This window comes from Pocillopora verrucosa, chromosome 3 (genome assembly GCF_036669915.1).
Source record: "Pocillopora verrucosa isolate sample1 chromosome 3, ASM3666991v2, whole genome shotgun sequence".
Lineage (NCBI taxonomy): Eukaryota > Metazoa > Cnidaria > Anthozoa > Scleractinia > Pocilloporidae > Pocillopora > Pocillopora verrucosa.
The window spans coordinates 30265746-30287282 of NC_089314.1; the positions used below are offsets into that span (position 1 = coordinate 30265746).

Genomic DNA, 21537 nt, shown 5'->3' on the forward strand with positions numbered 1-21537 from the left:
TCTTCCTGCTTTCTATCTTATTCACATGGATGCTAGATCATAGGACTATGGTTGCTTGTGTTGCTTGGTAATTAATAATTGACTATGATAGTGATGCAGCAGAGACCAAGTAAGGTACCTGATGAAAAAAGATTTATATGATCCAAAATGAATAAAAAGAGGCACAAAATGTGATTCAAAGAATAATCAGAATGTAGTAATACTACTTTGCTAGATTAGACATTTTCTCCAAAATCATCAAATGTTTCATGTTCTGCGTGGACTAAAGTTGTGTAAATTCCCTAAACGTTAGCTACGTTTCGTCGGGGAGGGAATGGTAAAGAGGGTAAGTGGATAGAACTCATGTATTTTATTCTGGTATTGAAATCTTATCCCCACAGTGAATATCACAGTTATAGAAACTTGCAGCATGATTTCTATCATTTTGACTTAATTTAAAAGCTATTTTAATTTTTTTTCTCTGCATATGTAGTCTCCACTCTACTGTCACAGTCTCTTCTAGGTGTAAATTAGAACTAATCAAGTGTGCGTTGATAAAACGTCGTAAAAATGTTCTTGTAGCCTATGGCTTCAATGATGTAGTCAATTTCAATCAGCTGTGTCAGAAACTGAAGCAGTAAAAAGCACAGTCAGTCTTCAGGTTTTTTGCTGATCATGTTGATCAATATGTTCCTTAATTTCAATTTTCTATAAAGGATTAAATTTTGCATTGTTGAATTTTTTTTGTTTGCCGATCTTAAATCTCGCGATTTTTTGCAAGCTATATCTATTATTTCCTGGAATCTGGGCGTTATCGTAGTTCTTGGAAATTCTATGATTTTTGTCAAATGTAATATTATACATGGAATCTCAGGAAATATATTCTGATGATGGCAGTTATCATAGTAGTCAAGATAGTGATTATGTATATGATAGTTATATACATAATATATATATGTATATGAAAGCCCTTTTCTTATGTACGTAGAAAACCTCGAAATGGACAACTCGCTAAAATGGGTTCTTTTCATCAAAGCGGTCAGATAACAAGCGATACAGCTACAGCATGGGCGGAACACCAACTCGTTTTTTGGGTAGTGGCAGATTTACTGGACTAGTTTTAGCTGTTCGTGTGAAGTTCTCTTCTCCCTCTCATGCTTTTAGGTAATTTCATCAATATTGCTTAGTTGATTGTCTACGTGTAGAGCAGGGAAAAGAGACATGAGACACTTGTCATTGAGTGTATACAGTGAAAGGGGGAGCTGGCCTAAGTTGAAGATGGAACGGTTTTTGTAGGTACCGGCGCTGACCGACAGCCTTTATGACGGTCAATTTGAAACGAGAAAGGGAGGTTTAACGTCCATGTCGTTTATTACCATGGCGTTTTTCTCGTTGCAGATGTTTGATGTGGATGGCCATTGGAATCATCTCCCAGCTAGGATAAGGCCAGACTTGAAAGATCTTCTCTTGATGCTATTGAAATCTAAAGCGGAGTCTTCATCGAAGAGATACAAGAAAGAGATTCTTAGGTTTCTTGAATGGTGTAATTTGTCCAATGTTAGGTCGGTGCCTCCTTTCTATGTTTCTCTCGCAGTTTCCTATCTCTATAAAGTTTACAAAGTTCAAACTCTTATGCCACATTAATGTTGTCTCACGCCGCTCTTAAGTGGTTTCATTCCTTCTTTCCGCGTAATGACAACAATCCAATCGATAGTTCAGTTTGTCATAATTTGCTGGAAGCGGCTAAGCGTTGCAAGCCAGTTATTGTTAAGATGGCATCTATGCCTGCCGATGTTATTAGAAGTATAGTTAATAAGTATGCTGGTCCATCAGTTAATTTAGAGGATTTACGTTTAGCTTGTATTTACTCGTTAGGTTTGGCAGGGTTTTTTCGTCCTGAATACTTGAGGGTGTTCGTTCCAAGAGCGAAGAATGACATTTACCGGGAAGGGAATCATGTTTATGTCAAGAGGCTAGGTAACAATTATTGTCCCGTGGCACTTTCAGAAAGTTATATTTTATTGGAAGATATTAATCTCTCCAGCTCCGTTGCACTCTTCAGGCCAGTAAGGCTGTTTAAATCTACAAACGAGCACAAGTTGTATGGAGGGAAGTTATCATACAGTAGGTGTAGGGAAATCTTTAAGGATTGTCTTAAAGAACTAGGTTTAGATCATAAAATGTATGGCCTTCATGGTTTAAGATCCGGAGGTGCTACCTCTGCTGTTAGTAACAATCCTAATCTATCAGAAAGGTTACTTAATTAAACTTAAGGGACGCTGGAAGTCGGATACTGCGAAGGATATGTATATCTTAGAGGAAGTCTCAAAGCATTTACAAATTAGTAGTCGGATAGGCTTATAGAAACCCTAATTAATGGTATCGTTCCTAACGAGCACACTATAATCGTATGTTATTACTTATCAATGCGTGTATTAAGTTGTGAAAGTAAACGTCAGTTTTGAAATGCTTGAGCAACCAACCATCAAGCTGTTGTGATCATGTCTTTCTAGTGTTGAAGGGGAAAATGATTTACGTTCGTTTGAGCGCAAAGCAATGATTCTACCTCAAAGAGAGCGTGATTTCGTTCTCCTGTATTTTGTGGCGGTTAATGCCAAAGAACAAAGGACGTACCAAAGTATTTCTAGACCCTGACACCTACTATAATCGTGATAAGATGAGAACATTGATCGAAACAGAGCAGTATTTTCACGACGTGGTCGAAAATAATTTAATTTGCATTAATTTTGCTTCACTAAGCCGCTTTGGGATTAGTTAGAAAAACTCACACCACCCTCAATGTTAATCAGATGCAAAACCTCAACCAATCGTGACTTGAATCAGCCAAAGGTGAAATGTCCACACGCAGCAACTCAGAGTTTAGTCTTCAACTTTCAAAATAAGCTACATCAGTACGACGATTTCCTGGTCAGGGCCTCTACAGCGACATTAAGGGTGAAAATTAACACGGGGGGGGGGGAGGGGTGGGCGGAATGAAACGAGTTCCTGCATGTTGCCACATATGTAGATATCTCTATCCATCTCAGTTTCTGACAACTGTTTCTTATGTAGAACAATGACATGCATGAAGAATCCATTGTCATTTTGACAATAAAGTTTCTAAAAACCCAATCAAATGAAAGTACTATCATGCTCTATAAATAGACCATCAGCATTCTAACGAAGTGAGTAACAACAACAACAGTGTCAATGGAAAAGATTTTAGAATATTTGGAGCCAAAAACTTTCCACAGAGTTCACTATGTGGGCGTGGTTTTTCGGATCCTGATCAGTGTGATCTTCTTCGCCATATTCGTCGACATGGAAAACAGCGAGCCCAGGTTTGATTTCCGCTGCAGCGGAGCGAAGAGTGAAAACGTCGACACCGTCCGTGGAAAATGTTATGAGAAATATATGAAGAAGTACAACAAATTCGGTTTTCCTGTCTATGGCTTCGTAATCCTCAATTTAGTCCTTATTGCACTTGTATGTGCTATTTACTCCCAAATAGTGAGACCCAAAGTCGATCATCTGTCGCGAGGCATCCGTATCGGTGATCAAGAGAGACAGTTGCAAGACCAAGAGACTGCGTCATCAACTGGAAACAAGCTTTTTATCACTTATTGCTGTCAACTATCGATAAGAATTGTTTTAGGAGTTATTTTCATCATCCTACAAACTCGGTTGCTTTATCCTTTAAAGTTTTCCTCTGAGTTTAACTGTGATTTAAACGGTGGAACCACTCAGCCAAGGAATTCATCTGAAACCGCCCAAAACTCTACTTTACACGACTGTCACAATCAACGGGCGGATAAGAAAGCATTCTGGATGTACGCTGTCCTTGCGGTGAATGGAATTCTTGTTGCTGGCATTCTGGTCGAAACCGTCTACCTTTTATCACGGGCATGCATTGAAAGGGGTTTCATGCAAGACTCAAAGTTTCTAAAAACCCATCTCAACCAACACCTAGATGGAAGGAACGAAACTTTTCCACTCACTGAAAGACGCACTGAAGAACTCCAAGAAAAAAAGTTTCAAGAGTTCATTCAACGCAAAAAGGAAATAATTATTCAGGAGACTCAAGAACTTTTAGAACTGCAATCACCTTTTACAGGTGGTCCAGGCGACGACACAACAGTTAAAAATTTGACTCTCGATCAGATTTACACAAACCTTGTGGTTATCAAGAACAGAGCAACGTATGACTTTACTGAAAACCGAGAGGAGCTACTCAAAGTTTATCCAAGGTCACGCGACAAAAACTCACAAATGAAAAGCCCGGAAGACCTTCTGAATGTTGAAAACAAGAAAGTTTTAATCGTCGGTCGACCCGGAATCGGCAAGACATTGTGTTGTATCAAACTCCTCAGAGACTGGGCATTGGATAAAGTTTTCAAAGCGACATCAGATACCAAAATCTATTTTGATGTTGCTTTCTTCGTAAAATTCAGAAGATTCAACCCGGCCGACGACCTCAGCCTCAAGGAACTGTTGATTAAGTCCGAGTATTTCCCTACACATCACATGGATGACGAGGTCTGGAATCACCTCCAAAAGAACCCTAAAGGTGTTCTCATACTTTTTGACGGATTCGACGAATTCAAACATGACGAAAACATACCCGTGGCGGTCACTCATCCTAGAAGTATTGAAGATAAAAAGCCGCTCCAAATCCTTTATCAGTGGCTTGTGACCGGGAAACTTCTTAAAGAGGCTTCAGTGTTAACCACAACGAGATCTACGGCTTTGTCGGGCATGAGACACCTTTCGTTCTCCAAAAGGTACGAGATTCTAGGATTCTCATCGGAACAAGTTGAAGAATATGTCTACAAATTCGCTGGAGATGAAAAGGAAGCAGGTGAAACACTATGGAAACACATCAGCAGCAACATGAATTTGCTTTCGCTTTGTTATGTCCCAGTAAACACCTTCATTATGTGTACAAGTCTATTACAAATACTGCAGTTCGACAGTACCGCTGGTGTTACCCTGCCTTCCAAATTAACAACGATTTACAAGGTCGCAGTGAAAGTGTTTTATTTTAAACATACAAAAGAATACCGCGATAATTTTTTTATTCGCGAACATTTAGAATCAGATGATTTGCCCTTGGCTGTGGAGAAGAAATTCGAGAAACTAGGAAAAGTGGCGTTTAAAGGAATCAACGAAGGAAAACTTATCCTTGAAGGAAACGAAGTACGCGGAATGGAAGACAGCGCGCTTTTTCACCGCTTACCCGACCGTCAAACTGACCCGCTTAATCCTGAATCACAATACTGTTTCATTCATTTGACAATGCAAGAGTTTTTCGCTGCCAGGTACTTGGCAAACAACATGAGTGAAACAGAATTAAGAAACTTTGTTTCTATGAACATCAAGAACGGCAAATGGCAGCTGGTTTTTCAGTTTCTGGCAGGACTCATGGAGCATAAAAATCACCTACCAAGCGAAATTATCACTGATCTTCTCCCAGTAAAAACTGAAGAAAAAGAAAGCAAATACTACCGTGACAACAAAAAGTGGTGGCACGAGAAAAGGAAAGTGACCTGCTGGCCGACTGAAGACGAAAAATATTTAGCGGTGACGTTAATTAAATGTATAAACGAAAATAATAGTATGAAGGTAGAAGCACAGAAAAAACTTCAACAAATAAACTTTAATTGTGCAAATTTTATTGATGGTCGCCTCACACCTGTTGATTGCTCTTCGTTAGTAAATGTAATTAATGTTCAACAAAATTCATATTTAGATTTGACTCGCAATAACATTGGTCCATTAGGTTCTTTTGAAATTTGCAAACTGTTAAAATGCAGGAAATCTCAGCTGAGCTGGTTAGACCTCAGATACAATCAGTTGACTGATGAAGGAGTAAAGTATTTAGCAGAAGCCATCAACAACAACAAAAATTGTCAGCTACGCACGTTAGATCTTACAGGAAATAAAATATCAGCCATTGGAGGACAGCACTTGGCTGAAGCCATTGGCAACAACAACTGTCAGCTACGCACGTTAAACCTCTCAGAAAATAACATCTTAGACATTGGAGCACAGCACTTGGCTGATGCCATCAACGGCAATAACAATTGTCAGCTAAGCACGTTAGACCTCACAGCAAATAACATCTCAGACACTGGAGCACAGCACTTAGCTGAAGCCATCAACAACAACAACTGTCAGCTACGCACATTAGACCTCTCAAGAAATAACATCTCAGCCATTGGAACACAGCACTTGGCTGAAGCCATCAACAACAATAACCGTAAGCTACACACCTTAAACCTCTCAGAAAATTACATCTCAGACGATGGAGCACAGCACTTGGCTAAAGCCATCAACAGCAACAACTTTCAGCTACGCACGTTAAACCTCTCAAGAAATAACATCTCACACATTGGAGCACAGCACTTGGCTGAAGCCATCAATAACAACAACTATCAGCTACGCACGTTAAACCTCTCAGACAATAACATCTTAGACATTGGAGCACAGCACTTGGCAGAAGCCATAAACGACGACAACTGTCAGCTACGCGCGTTAAACCTCGCAAGAAATAACATCTCAAAAGCAGGTGAGCGACGCGCACGTCGTTTACTAAACAAGAGTCAGTCTAAATGTTGGCTACTTCCCTTGCCCTGTGCAATTCCAATTAAAAACTGAAAATAAATTATTTGAACCACTTATTATCCAAAATAACTCACAGGTAACCAGCTAAGTGACAATTGCACCCAATAATTCAGAACGCGAAAGAAAGCAAACTAAATCTGTGAAGCGCTCAAAGAAGCGAGATTATTTGAACCGGATCGAAATGAAGAAAAATGAAGCAATGAAGATGTTTATTGAGAACGAAGGATGTCAAACTTTCTTTTGTAAACGAACCAATAAAACTGAAGTAAAAACACAAAGCTTCCTAATTTTTTCGATTGAAGCAATCCGGTTCAAGTAATTTCACACGTAATGCAAACGTAATTGTAAGTCAACTCGTCGAGCTTCAAAGTCAAAAGCTTTTATTGTAGGTTAGTGGTGCGAGATTTCTTATCATACTAATTATAACGAATGTTTTGGTGTTTCTGCAGTTTTTGTAGATATTAGTAAATTATTTGTACATATTTGGGGACTGTTACTTGAATTTTAGACTGAAAATGTCAATAAATTGCACAGCAAAATTTGAAGATGAGATCAGGCTCCAACGACAGTTGATAATTCAACTTACCAGTGCTTGTTTATAGATCCAGAACTACCACATTAATCAATATAGAATAAATTTTGTAAACGGATATAAATTTGTTGTTGTGATACGTTGAGCCCCAATGGTTAGACTCAAAGGGCCATAAATTTACCTGAGAAAAATGCCCCAGGCCCTGTAGAGAAGCTCCAATCATGAGCAGGGGATGAGGGCATATTCAATACAAATTGTAAGGGGGGGTATGCAGTACCCCTCTTAAAAACATCCTCATATCTCATATTGACAATTTTCTCCTTCCAATTATAAAAACAAAATTCCACTCCACACTTAAACCAACGATGAAATAACTGTAACGGACATAAAATGAATGTGAAAAGTTCTTAGCCACCTTTTGGCCAAACTTAATTCAGCAGGGCATTTAAAATGTTTTTGAGCTCTCGTTTATGAAATCAGAATACCTTGAGGGCCAAAATAAACTACTAATTAAATAAAAGAAAACAGATAAAGGAACAGAGAGAAATTAATTTGGTAAAAAGAACCGGAAGAAGAGAAAGATTACAAAGATTTTCACTTGGAATTAAGCACTTGTTGCAGCTTAGAAATAATAGCAGACTTCTTCCCCCCTTTTTTTCTTTTAATTTCCTTTTTGTCTTTTAATATTTTCAGGTCTCTATATCATTTTCTCCACACTTAAGGAAGAATTCAAAACTCTGTTCAATCCTGGTCTGAAAAACCATGTTGATTACAATTTCTGTGCATCCAATTATTTTAATCAAACTAATCTTTAAACCCTCATATCTCATATTAATGATTTTCTCCTTCAACAGTAAAAACAAAATTCCACTCCACACTAAAACCAATGATGAAATATCTTAGGAAGCATAAACTGTAACAGACATGACATAAACGCAAAAAAGTTCTTAACCATGTATTTAAAATTTTGGCTAAACTTAATCCTGTAGAGCATTTAAAATATTTTTGATCACACGTTTATGAAATCAGAAGACCTTGAGGGCCAAAATAAACTACTACTTCAACAACAGAAAACAAATAAGGAAACAGAGAGAAATTATTAAAGTAAAAAGAACAATAAGAGAGAGATCACAAATATTTCCACCTGGAATTAACCACTTGTTGCAGCTTAGGAATAATAGTAGAGACTTCTTCTCCCCCCCCCCCCCTTTTTTATTTATTTTAATTTCCTGTAATATTTTCAGGTCTTTATATCATTTTTTTTCAACACTTAATTAAGGAAGAAAAAAAAATCTGCACGATCCTGGTCTGAAAACTAAGTGATTACAATTCCTATGCATCCAAACATTTTAATCAAACTAATCTTTTAATCTCATCTAAATGCATGTTACAGCAACAGAATGACTGTGTCTACATAAAAACTGGAAATTATATAATTAGGTTAACCCCCCCACCCCCCACCCCCCGCAGAAAAAAAAACCTTTCACTCCCAAAGGTGTAAAATAAATTGTTTTTGCTTACAATACAATGCACTGTTTAGAAAAAAGGTGACGAGAAAAAGAATATTTATCATCTCTGGGTATATTTGCTTGATCTAACACCAAGTTCTGAAAGCTAAAATTCTAAGAAATGTATAACGAACAGTACAGAGAATTTATATTGTCATCTTGGGGAAAAAAGGAAAAAAGCTTATTTCAAAAACCTTAACTTATTATGTTCATCGTCTGCTTTTGATGCTGTAACCATACTATCAGTTGGAATGCTGTAGACTCAAAAAGTAAAATGTGTTTCTCAATTCACAAATTATCAAACAGTATTTTCCAATAAAATATACTTCAAACTTGTTAAAATATTCACAAAAAGTCCCAGATTTGTGAAACCAGTCTGAAAACGGTACCAAATGCAATAAAAGAAGCAACCCTTCACAGACACAACAAAAGAAGTCTGTATCTTATATTAGTTTAAAACATAAACATCCCACCCAGCCATTGGGATTTAATCTGGCTTTACATGAAGAGGACTGTAACAATAACAAAACTTGACCACTGGATAAGACTCAAGAAAAAAATTAATCAGAAATATAAATCAGAGTGGACTTTTTCCTTATAAATGATACACATTACTTTGTGGAAAGGAATCCACAGCATAAACATTCCATGCCAGAGGTGCCTCAAAAATTTCCTTCTCTACTAAGAGAGTATAAATTGTGGATTACCAGTCTAACATATGTTTATTCTTTCAAAACTGATGTAAAACTTGCTTCATAAATTCCCATAAATATAAACAAAATAAAAAGGGTTTTTTAAAAAAGTTAAATGTAAAAGGGTATGTTCTTCAGTCTTCAACCAATGTTGACTAGATAAAAAGCCAGCAAAGTGGAGATTGAACAGTTATTATGTCCAGCAGGAGTTTGAAAAAGAGGACTTTACCTGGAAGAGACAATGATTGTGCTTGGAAGTAACTTCTAACACAAGAAAGTTAACTGACAGAAATCTTTAGGGATCTTAAGCAATCAGGATGGCAATGCCAATGAAAATGTCAACTAAATGGATGGTGGATGTGATTACCCTCTTTAACAATGCAAGACATCATCTTTGCCATAAGAAAAGTGGACAGGGTTTAGTTCTACGCAGAGAGGTAAATAATTTGCCATCAGAGTTTCCATTCTAACCCACGCAAATTTTAGGGATTTGCATTAATGTGTTTCAGAGGATGGATAAGAGATGAATAAAATTTTAAAACGTACATACTGAGCAATTTATGTCTTCACTGAATCTTTTGTTTAGCCATGCTTTTGTTGCTGTTGCCATGGTGGTTTGCTTAAGGTCTTTATTACAAACAATCCAAGACTGTTTATTTTGCAAGCAAGTACAATGTTAGGGATAAGTACCCTTACTTGTAGTAGATGTTAGTAATGTGTCAGTGAACACTGGGTCTGCAATTATCGTATCATTAACTGACTGCAAACCAGAGGTCACTGAAAAAAGAATATCACTCAGAAGATGTATTAATAATGGCAATGGGACCAAGTGGAGTCCAATTCAGTCTGTAATCATACAAGTGATTGACAAAATCAGGCAACTGCGAAGCGGGAGTTCATAAGTATGATTATAGACAGAATGGGATGACAAGACATCCTGTTACCAATTACTCATAACCATTTCAATTTCCAAAAAAGTAAAAACACCTAGAACAAATACCTCCACTGGAGACAATATCTTAAGTTAATAATTCCTCCATTTTGGAAATTGCCTAGTTTTTCTTTGGATTAGTGGTTGTTGCTATGGCTATTGTAATCAATTCTGTGATTGATGGATTTAGCTGAGTAGACCTAGTATGATTGGCTGCTTCAACAATCCAATTACGGCCAATAGTCTGATTACACTGTCCAATTACAACCATACAGAATGATTAGTGAAAAATGAAGCTGCAAATGCACTGATAACAATTGAGGAATTTGTAATGGTTATGATTAAAGGTTGAAAAGGGTAGAAAAAAAACTGAAATAAAAACTAATATTAAAAAGTTTGACAAAAAGTAGTTAAAAAAGAGGGTAGCAATTACCTTCATAGAGAGTGAAACACTGTAGTGCATTTAAGTTTACAGCAAATGCAACATTATCTGTTTGAAAGTTACAACCTCAAAACAATAATAATATTAATGAGAAAAATAATAAAATCAAGTAATAACAACATCTGGAAGCCAGTTTGTTTTCAAAGTGTCTAACACTTTATCATCTCCAAGATATTTTAGAAATAATTTACATTCTTCATTGTTGGCATCACTAAGTGTCTCTTGGTAGGAATGCTTGATGAGAGATTTTGTGTCCTGCAGAATCTGTTAAGAGTAATAATTAAGTTAGATTTGGTAACCTTTTATACCTTAAATTTTCTTTCTTGGCCCAACAAAAGCAGCACATCTCAGTTGAAAAGAGTTTGGGCTATTATGACAGAAAAATGCCATGCAAACCATTGAACAGCTGTCACGCAAAAGGTCATGTGCATGGTACATTCCTGGTTAAGCTGAAAGATTGGCCATGACAGCTTGTGTGAGAACTGTTCAAAAGTTGGCACTGCATTTGTTGGGGGGAGAGAAGGCAGGTGTTTATTGTAACCATCACATTGGCTCATAGTATGTGACCTATGATTTTGTTGTTCTCCAATGAGTTCCTTGAAGTAAGGGTTTGTACAGCCCCTAACTACAAAAATTCAAAGTTCTGAGGTTTGGCTCTTCCTTGGGACTCAAAAAGGTAAGGGCATGATAGGTTTCCACTCAAGGTATAGAGACTAGACAAGAAATTTTAGTTGCCAGCTGGAAAATGTAAGTCCCACTGGTGCCCATGTCTGTTGCAATCTTGAGTGCGGACCCTACAGGTTATTGTTCACATATAGGAATACATTTTAAGTAAAAAACTTCTTCAATTAAAACCTCCCATATTTTAATTTCAGAGACTGGGAAAATAATATTCACTCATCACTTGGAACTCATAAAATGAAACTAATTTTAAACCCTGGTGAAGGGTGTGGGGGATATGGTCTTGATACAATGTAAAATTCTTGAAAATAATTGAAAATAAAAGCTGGGTCATTGGCACATTGGTTCCACTTTATGTGGCATATAACTTAAGTATTTACCTTATTTGACATAGCAGCCATTACTTTAACTCTGTTGTCAACCTGTTCCAAGAAATTATCTGGTTTGAAAACTTCCATCACAAGTCCCTTTTCCCATGCTTGGGTGGCAGTCAACTTTTGATTCAATAACAGCATTGACAGTCCCTGCAAGAAACAGAGCTGATTAGAAAAAGTTGTAGTACAATTAGTAAATAAATAACGAGATAATGCCTTCATTGCGAGAGTTTGCTGTTCTATATAACTTGAACTTGGAAACAGAGAATCAAAATGATATTAATATTAGTTTCCAGTAAGGCTTTAAGCCACTGTAAAAATAAGATATGAGTGTCTAAGCTTTTGACAATAACTAGCATCTTCAGGGAAGAATTATGCCTTATATCAGCCAAAGCTTGGCTTGAAGTAGCTAAAAGACTCAGTGGAATTTTTTGTAATTTCAAATCCAACTGAAGGGCAATATGAAAAGTTTAGAGAATTTAAAGATCTGAACTCCACCAGAGTAATCTTCCTACATTTAAAAAATCATACAGATCAAAGTTGCAAATTTTTTTAATTGGTTTTGCTAAAGCACCTACTCCAGTTTTTCCCAGTAGGGAGGGTAAAAGTGAAGACAAGCAACCAATTGGTGGATGACCCCATTTGGTAAAACATGTCTGAAAAGTGGCCTGAAAAAAAGAAAAAATACTGTCAGAAAGGTTGGCTTTAAATAATCATTGTTTTCAGTATTCTATTGAAAACAGTCTACTATAAGCATGAAAATTTCTTTTGTGTGGTAACCCTCTACTGCAGCAACGAGATAGTGGCAAGGGCCCCTAACCCCAAGAAAAATTTAAACTGCGACAGTTTTTTTCAGCTCTAAACTAAAATAATATAAAAAATGAAAAATACAAGGCTTCAAGACTCTTAAGCAATGTGGGTTATATGTGACAAACCTTGTTGCTGGCATACACTATGTCACACAAACTGAGGAGTGCTGTACCAAATCCTAATGCAATGCCATTCACAGCAGCTACAAGAACCTTTGGGAAACTGATCAACAGTTCCACCAACAGTCTATTAAAAAAGAAATAAATTTTAAAAAAATTGGATTACTTCATAATGGACTACACCCCTGACAGTGACCAAACTGCTTCTATTAAGAATAAGAAGTAAGGCTGGCATGGCTGTGTAGAGTTATATATCACACAGGTACACCACAAATACTTCAAAGCAAAAGATTTAATGTAATGCACATAAGATACATAACTCCTCTACTTTCCCTTTCTCAAAGTTCTGTGAATTTAGAGGCCAAATGTTTCTTCCAGTCAAAAGTCAACGCCTAGAGCAATCACTTCCTCCTGTCCACACAGAGAGGATGTAGCTGATTCATACATATTTTCAAAGACACACACTGGGGTGTAAGTTAGTGTTCGTAAGCACTCAATGACTTTTATCCGCTCTTGCATAGAATAGAAACTTTGTATGCATTTTTGAACAAAGTTGTGTTTCTTGCACTTTTTTTGTTGCATCCAGGCCCCCTCATCCTTTCAACCCAATCCTCACCCTTTACTCTCAGTCCTTACCCCCCGAGGTATCCCCTTATACTTTTATCATTCCTTACTTGAATTTCTCAACCATTCTTTTTGCTTCCTGTCGATTATGTGTTGTTATTAGGTGCTGGTAATCCAGACCGCTACAAAAACTGTTCCCTGCTCCTGTCAGTATGACAACACTAACAACATCATCTTTGGATGCTTCATGAAGAAAGCCAGCAAGCTGATCACACATCTAAGGATTGGAAAATAAAAGATGCAACCAATGTTATTGGTACACCAGGATATTTTCCAGCATGCATTGGACAAGGATGAAGATGTTGATAGAAATGTATCAAACCTTATGTTTATTCAGGACTTACACCAAATCACTGATTGTGTGAAAGCACTTTGCATAAAATTTATTAAAGATAAAGATAAAGGCTGGCTGTTAGTTACATAGCTTTACCTTAGTGTGGTTTATGGCAAGCCGATTGTAGCAATATTAAAAAATTTATATATATTCAATTCAGTATTTGTATTTATGAAATATTTTTTATTTGTTCAATTTGATATTTATATTTATGGAATATTTTTAAAATCCATTTAATTTAATAAGTCTATACTTATCTAATTGCTCTATATCCATTTAATTTAATCCAGATATTCATTCAATTCAATCCCTCAAAATATTGTTCAATCTTGGGGACTGGGTCAAGCCATTGGATCAGAAAGATAAGGGCCTTAGAACAAAGTGTTTCACATGCAGAGTTTGTCCGCCAATACAAGGAGTACTTGCAGTACAAAAAGAAGCAGCAGGCCTTTTAAGGCAAGCCTTGGATATGTTACTGACAGTGGATTTTTCATCTACATCAGCCTTGTCAGATGGTTTGACAGAAAGGTAATAAATGCTCCACAGTGTTGCAGAAACCGTTACTAAAGCAAGAAGCATGACGGACTGGAGTTGGCGTAGAGGAACTTTACGAAGACTTGGCCCTGATGAGAGACTACAGTCTCAGATTCCCCGAAGAGGAACATAAGGTAAACCAAAGTGAGCTGTGCAAACTAAAGGCATTAAAGAAAAACCTTTTGAGTTTGCTCTTATTTATGTACTACATACATGTCCATTGTTACAGCTACCACAAATAATTGTCTTTTTTCACCAGAGAATTAGGGAATCAGAGGAACCACCTTGGCATTTCAAGCCAACTTCTCATACCTGTTCAAACTCATTGAATTTGCCGAGAGGAAATGCAGTTTTTCCCCTCCCAACAGATAATGAACTGTTTGAAATGTTTGACCTTGCTGCCTTTGAGAATAATTACTTTGGCATCGTGTAGACCAAGGAGTTAACACTCTGAATTTTAAAACAGTGAGTCAAGCATTGTATACAGCCAAGCAGTTCAGTTTTGGCCTGAGTTGGTTTCTGTGCATGATCTTGATGCAGTGTACAAAATATCAAAACAGCAGAGTGGATTTACTTTAACTGTGAAATAGTTACTAAGCAGTTAGATACTATACCACTAATTCTACTGTTTTCTTTTGTTTAGTTTTGACTATTTATCATTAATTATGGGCAACTTTCAGAGTCAAATAAAATCACTCTAACAAATAGTCTTCTATAGAGGACATATTTGTACTTTCATAAATTTTTTCTTTGTTTCATTTATTACCATAATTTAAAACAAAGGGAATAAAACTCAAACTGATTTTAAACAAAAAATGTTTCTTATTGTTATGTTGATTGGTTCTGGTATAAAAATTGGCCACTAGTCTTTAGCAGTGGCTGTGGACACTGACAAATCAAACCAAAGGACAATTCTATTGTATTATCATAATAGAAGTACCCTTAACTATTTAGTGCAGGGTTATTTTTATCATGCAGGTTGCAAGGTTACCTATTACCTGTTAAAAGCTGAGTCCAATGTTGTTGAAAGGCACATTTTCACCGACATGCCTTTGTGACTGTGTTTTATTGTGTTGTAATGGTAACCAGTAATGTTAATGTTGATCACATTTTGTTCAGCACTGATTGGGCTTTCATTCAATGCCAGTATTGTAGCAGCAACTGAGAAATGTTTAGTGTACCATATCATAAGAGATAGAAACTGTTGGAAATTGCTACTAGCCACCTTAAAATGACTGGAATACGAAAAGGGAATACCATCAAGTTAGTTAGAGAATGTTAAAATTTGATGATTAGCATGAAGCATGAAGTCCACCTAAGTGCCACAGGGAGTTTGGCCAAGGTACCTGATATGTCCTACGTGAAACAACAACTCCCCATCCTAGTGCAGTATTCTGTGGATCTACTCTTGCCATGCTGTCTCTTACCCTTTTTCTTTGAATTATAAAGCCAAGTGCTCTAATGTAACCTCCAACATAGCCCTGTCCAGTACTTTGTCCATGATCGGAAATGAAGCATTTTACAGTCTCGCCTAGTTCCTTGTCAGGCAGATGATGAAATCATGCCATATTTTGCAAACCATACTGTTCTACTCTCCTGTGTATTGTCCACCTTGAAACACCCAATAATCCTCCACTCTTAATCCAATTGAACCCCAATTCACGCAATTCTTCCAACATCTCAGCAGGAATATCAAAATGTGGTCCTCCAGGAGTTTCCTTTTCCTACTTTACTAGGGAAAAACCATTTTCATCAACAGTTTCTGGGATGACAGACTTCACTGTGATGTGATGATTTAAAGACAATAACACATCTGCAAAAGCTGCTGCAAGTGAATCCAACTTCTCTTTGTCACTTGTTCCAATATCATGACAATCTCTTAGCAATCTACGCATTCTAACACCCTGATTGACGGCTTCAGCATGCACTTCAGCAGCTCCTTCACCCATATCATTTTGGAAAATATGTTCTGTTCTGTCTGAAACTGAGGCTAAAAATGCTAGCAGGTCTCTTCCAACATCAAAACCTTCCTTGTCTGCCATATTGTAATAGCAACAATTTTTTTCTCAGGCCCTTATGTTTCTTATCTGATGGCTTTACCCAGTCCCCAAGAATAAATGAATATATTTATGGATTTAATTGCATGAATATACATATATACACACACACATATATATATATATATATGGATTAAATTAAATGGATATAGAGCAATTAAATAAGTATAGACATATTAAATTAAATGGAATTAAACCTTTTACTCCCAGATAAAATTTGTAATTCTCCTTATTATCAACCATACAATTCTTATAATGTTAGTTGAGAGAATTTAGTACTGGATCAACTAAATATTCCCAAATTGATATTTTTCTTTATTCTCATCACTTATATGGTTGATATTGTATTGATACTGTAAGGAGAAATTCTGTCATGGTCACTCATGGGAGTTAAAGGGTTAAAAATAGTCCATAAATAAAAATACTAAATTGAACAAATGAAAAAATATTACATAAATATAAGTACTGAATTGAATATATATAAAATTATTGAATATTGCTGCAATCAGCTTGCCATAGTGGTTTCAGATAATATAAGTCCTCCATGTGCCAAAGGTTTAGAATTGGTTGTAATAGACCAAGAGGTTTAAAGCATGATAAAAACTAAAAGGAAACCCTTTTTCTTTGAATATGACTCTGCTTAAAAAGGGATTGGGAATGACATGCCCATATGTAAGTATCAAAAAACTCCCCACTGGGCCTAACAAAGCACCAGGGGCATGGGAGTGAAAATGTATTTTGTTACTAAAATTTTGATGAAAGTCATCAACTGGTGACCACTAGATTTAAAACAAAAATTCTGAGAAAATTATTGATATTTGGTTGAATTTTGAAACAAACAAATGCCTGTATCTCCTCTCTCTTTCTTTTTCTCACTGTTCCATAACTCCCAGTTACGCAAACACCTCAAATTGATTGCAGTCTAGTCAAACTGATTTCATTGGGCTAAACTTGATGTTTTATGATATGTAGCACTTTAGTCTAACCATCAACTTTGCATTTGGAAGTATGACTAACTGTCGAGTGATTCAAGACGTCATTTTCAGTATGAAAGTTCACTTCAAAGAAGAATATTTCAGTTTCAGTACTGAAAATGACCTGTTACATGGTCTGAACAACTTTTTTAGTAAATTGTTTCTAATACCAAACAACAGTGTCTCTTAGTACTCTTTCTCTTAACTGCTGATACAATCTTTTAATCAGCAAGTAAGCTTACATGCCAATTTAACAAATGAAAGTCTTACAAACATATTGTTCTGCTCACTAGATTTCAAGTAGTATAACATGAAATGTCCTCCCACTGATTTTTTTTTTTGGGGGGGGGGGAGGGGGTGAGGGGGTGAGGGACCATTTTTCAATTGGAGCTCGGATTATATAGAGTCTGCGCAGTCATCAGTTTACAATTAAAGAAACAGGATTGTTTCAATAGAGTAAGGATATTGACCTGTTCAAAAGACAGTACTGCAAAGTGCAATGATAGCTTTACACCTGAAATGGACAGGTGTTGAGTCTGTTTGACCTAAGGGACACCTGAATTAAACTATTTCATTATAATGTAAACTTTAGGAAACTGTGTATGTGATACACACCATCAAAAGTGACCTCACCAACAAAAATACACACGAGTCTTTTCTTCTAGCCCACCCCATCACTGCAATAGCCCAATACTTTTTTTTTTCCTTTAATAGCCCATACTTTTTAGAAATGGTCTATAGGCTTGTTTAGTCTTCCCAATCTCTGCTTATAAGTAAAGATTTGGTAAAGCATTTGACAATAAAAATCTGCGATAAAATATTATAAAGCATAACACGACGTTTCGACGTTTCCAGAACGTCATTATCAAGTAAACTAAAATAATAAAATCGAGTATATATATAATGAAGCGGTGAATAAATTACAAAGCGTTAAAAGTTAAACAAAGAGTTTGGCCCTAATGGAATCGCTCTGGGTGTTTAAATTGGGCCTTATTGTTCTTATGTACAACATTTCATAAACAAGACAATCCCATTTCGTGCTACATAATCTCTGCTTAAGAGAACAATTAAAAAAAAGAAAACAAAATGCAAGGCAAACATTGTAACCTACCAGCAGTTCCTTACGAAGAGAAATACATTTGATTAAAACTAAACACTGACTGAGATAATCAAAATGGGCCTTTTGGCTGGTATACTAACTGTATTTATTCAACTATAAGCCAAGCAATTTTTAGACAAATTAAAACTGAAGTGAAATAAAATTTGGGCTCTAGAGGGGGTCTCAGCTTATAGCCGAAAGTTTTTGAAAAAAAAATTTTTTCCAGTGCATGGATACTCTACTAAATCGGGATGTATTTACTGAGCTAAAGTAAAGAAACACAATATGCAATTATTGTTTTGGTGCGAAGGCTGACGGAATGGCAACACTTCCATTTCTGGTACCAGCTGAGGGACGCTTATAAACTCAGGGTCCTCACTGAATTCTTTGGCTTTAGATGTCACATCAATCAACTAAAAGCTATTTTGAAATAAACATTTGCAAACAGAAGATTGTTTGATAGACCCTATGGATGTGTAGGTACCAGTGATGCTGCTCAACAACACAGTTAGTTTTAAATTGATATTTTGGATCACACTAATTCATCCAAGTTATGATTTGTTACCTTTCAATTGAATAGTTAGTTATGGGTAATATTTATTAATTTGTGTGTGTTTTCTGAGAGAGAAGATTTTTTGTCCTTTGCATATTAAATCACCATTGTATTTCTTGTATACACCTGTGTGTTATCGTCTAAGCCTCATTTATGACAATCAATGTGATTTTTTTTTTTCAGAAAAAGTTAGGTTTTCCCTTAGTTAACAATTCAGTCTTGTAATAATGAATGGGTCTCGGCTCATAGCTAGGTGTTTTTTATTTATTTTTGGTTCTCATTATGCCAAGTCCACACATACAAAGTTTGGGGTCTCGGCTTATAGCCGAATAAATATGGTATCAGGTGATCTACTCTAAAATTACTTTTTGGGCAGAAATAGAGGACATTTTTGATATCAGAAAAATCCTGTTGTCTTCTTTCCTGCTCTTTATAAAATGAGAAAATAATCAAGCTCTTAGTTTTTTCTAAAATATTTGGAAGTTACGAGAAAACCAGTGTTCTCCCTTATTTTAAGAATGACAGGTAAATAAATTTTCAAACCAGTAAAGCAATTTTAAACAGTAATAAGAGGTACTACAGGCAGTAAATGTTACCCATTACTGCCTGAAAAGGAGAACACTGGAAAACTAGTTAACTTTTTTATTACATGTAAATTTTGCTGCTAAACCTTGAATACAAATTTTGTCAAACCAAATTGTTCAGGTGTCTAGCTTTGTTCCATCAATAAGTTGTAACATAACCTACCTCTGTTGTCAGGGAATTTTTCTTTCTTTCACTGCACAAAGTTATTTTCCATATCCTCCCTTCTTTAAGGACAGACACACACTCATCAAGTACACCATGTGTCCGCGTTGTACGGGTCAACCTTAACACTTCATCGTCATCAAGACCATCCATGAGAGAGCAAGTCAAACCGTTCTTTCCTCTCTTTCCTGGGGACTTCTTTTCTCCTTTCTTAGGAGAAGCTCCTCTAGGACTTTTGTAAGCAAGTCCAGAGAAAACAGTTTGATCAATGATCTGTCCATTGTGTGGCCCTGGTCGAAGCTTTTTGGCTTCTTGGGTGAACACTTCACATGGATCACTGAGCTGTGATCTTTTTCTTCCTCTTCCACGTCCTCTTTGATATTTTTTAAGTTCTTGGCTCATATTTTTGACTTTCAAAATCTCATCAACCATTTCCTTGTTTTGAAGACTTCTAAGCTTTCTCTTATCAATATCAGTGACCTTTCTTAGCTGTCGCATCTCTGGATGTTTAGACTCCAAATGAGTAACAAAGGCAGCATTTATTCCTGGCAAAAAATTGTGTTTATGCATGACACACGCTTTTCAAAAATTATTACATTTTTTCACACCTTGTGATCTCAGAGATGAGTAAGTAGGTGATTAAGGTATAATCCAAAACAAATTAATATCATGCTGGACAAAAGAAATGTTCCCATCCTAAAGATCTAAGACAAGATATTTCTCAGCACAAGTTTTTCATTTATCTTAACTTAGTTCTAGTTGATAATTTCTATCATATCTGTTATCTGTTTACTTAACTTTGAGTTGAAAGTGAAAGAAGTTTCTTCTAGACCTTGTTTTTTTTTGCACCTAAATACTACAATGTTGATCATGTATCATTCTCAAGAGGTTCAATGCAAACTTTTTAAACAAGAGCACACTCATCATGAAAGTCACCAATATTTACAGAAAATTAACTATCAAATACTGCTACAAGATTTGTAGAGGGACCGCAAAACAACACAGCAAACAGGGTACATGATAAATCGTGTTAATATTTACCTGGCATTGGAAATGCTTTGGCCATAAACTCTGTTACGGTGTGAAGGCAAGGACTTAAATTCTCAATGGGTTCCCAAGTGCTATAAAGAGAGTCGTAATTTTTCCAGTGAACCAGAAATTCTTCCTTTCCAGATTGTGTTCTTCGTCTTCCTATTACCTTGTCAACCTAAACAAATAAGGCAACGTGTACAAGAAATGAACATCTCGTTTCCTTGATTTATGTACAATGTTTCCTTCTATAGCGTGATTTTAGATATAATTGAATAAATCCGATGCTTTTCCTCTATGTGACATGGCATGGTAAAAGTTGAGCTAAAAGCAATCAAAAGAAAATTACACATGCGAAATTCATTCAGACCATGGGAAACAAAGACATTTTACGATGTGCAATGTTATCAATTTCGGAAACTACAACTGGAAATCTTACTTTACATAATTTTGCACAATCACCTGAATAAACGAAGCGAAAGTGAAAAAGAAAACGTTTTTTTGAGCACCAATTCATCCACGTGGAAGATTTTCCCTCTCAAACGAAAATTCGTTTACAACAAATGAATGAACTTGGAAGAATTCAAATACAAGGAAACAGGCGATTTACTATCCACCAAGGATCTTTTCCGATAAATCTCTAGATATCAATGCCCGTATAACAAATGTTATTCTAAGATGGGTCGATATGGAAGACACGATATATCGAAATTTTAAATGAGAACTTGCCCTACTTACCTCATAAGTGCCATCGGCCATGTTGCGCAGCCTCCGTTGAACTTGCGCGCCAAAAGTGAACGCACGCGCTTAAACCTTTGTTCAAAACAACGACCCAAGCGATTGGTTGCTTAAAAGTGTAAGTGAAACTTCCAAAAATTATTCCTCCTTAAACCT

General features: G+C 36.3%; 2 protein-coding genes across 2 annotated transcripts; one reads left to right on the forward strand and one right to left on the reverse strand.

The window, feature by feature from the left end:
* The first annotated feature begins 3189 nt into the window (after nt 1-3189).
* Nucleotides 3190-6636, forward strand: LOC131799288 (NACHT, LRR and PYD domains-containing protein 3-like). The gene has a single exon (XM_059117001.2). It carries the CDS (start codon nt 3190-3192, stop codon nt 6634-6636), a length of 3447 nt encoding a protein of 1148 aa, XP_058972984.2.
* Nucleotides 6637-8611: 1975 nt separating this feature from the next.
* Nucleotides 8612-21511, reverse strand: LOC131799309 (enoyl-CoA delta isomerase 3, peroxisomal). The gene is made up of 8 exons (XM_066163808.1): nt 21382-21511; nt 20656-20821; nt 19615-20159; nt 13367-13533; nt 12699-12819; nt 12342-12431; nt 11770-11913; nt 8612-10972 (listed from the first exon to the last, which is right to left on the reverse strand). Exons 1-8 carry the CDS (start codon nt 21400-21402, stop codon nt 10814-10816), a joined length of 1413 nt encoding a protein of 470 aa, XP_066019905.1. The 5' UTR covers nt 21403-21511; the 3' UTR covers nt 8612-10813.
* Between the last annotated feature and the right edge of the window lie 26 nt (nt 21512-21537).

What these genes read in the sequence shown, in the direction of transcription:
- LOC131799288 (XM_059117001.2), top strand. Translation starts at nt 3,190, where the DNA reads ATGGAAAAGATTTTAGAATATTTGGAGCCAAAAACTTTCCACAGAGTT.
- LOC131799309 (XM_066163808.1), bottom strand. Translation starts at nt 21,402, where the DNA reads ATGGCCGATGGCACTTATGAG. An exon ending in CAAAGCATTTCCAATGCCAG is followed by an intron (nt 20,160 to 20,655) that starts GTAAATATTAAC and finishes ATTTTTTGCCAG; the next exon opens with GAATAAATGCTGCCTTTGTT. An exon ending in TAGTGTATGCCAGCAACAAG is followed by an intron (nt 12,432 to 12,698) that starts GTTTGTCACATA and finishes TCTTTTTTTCAG; the next exon opens with GCCACTTTTCAGACATGTTT.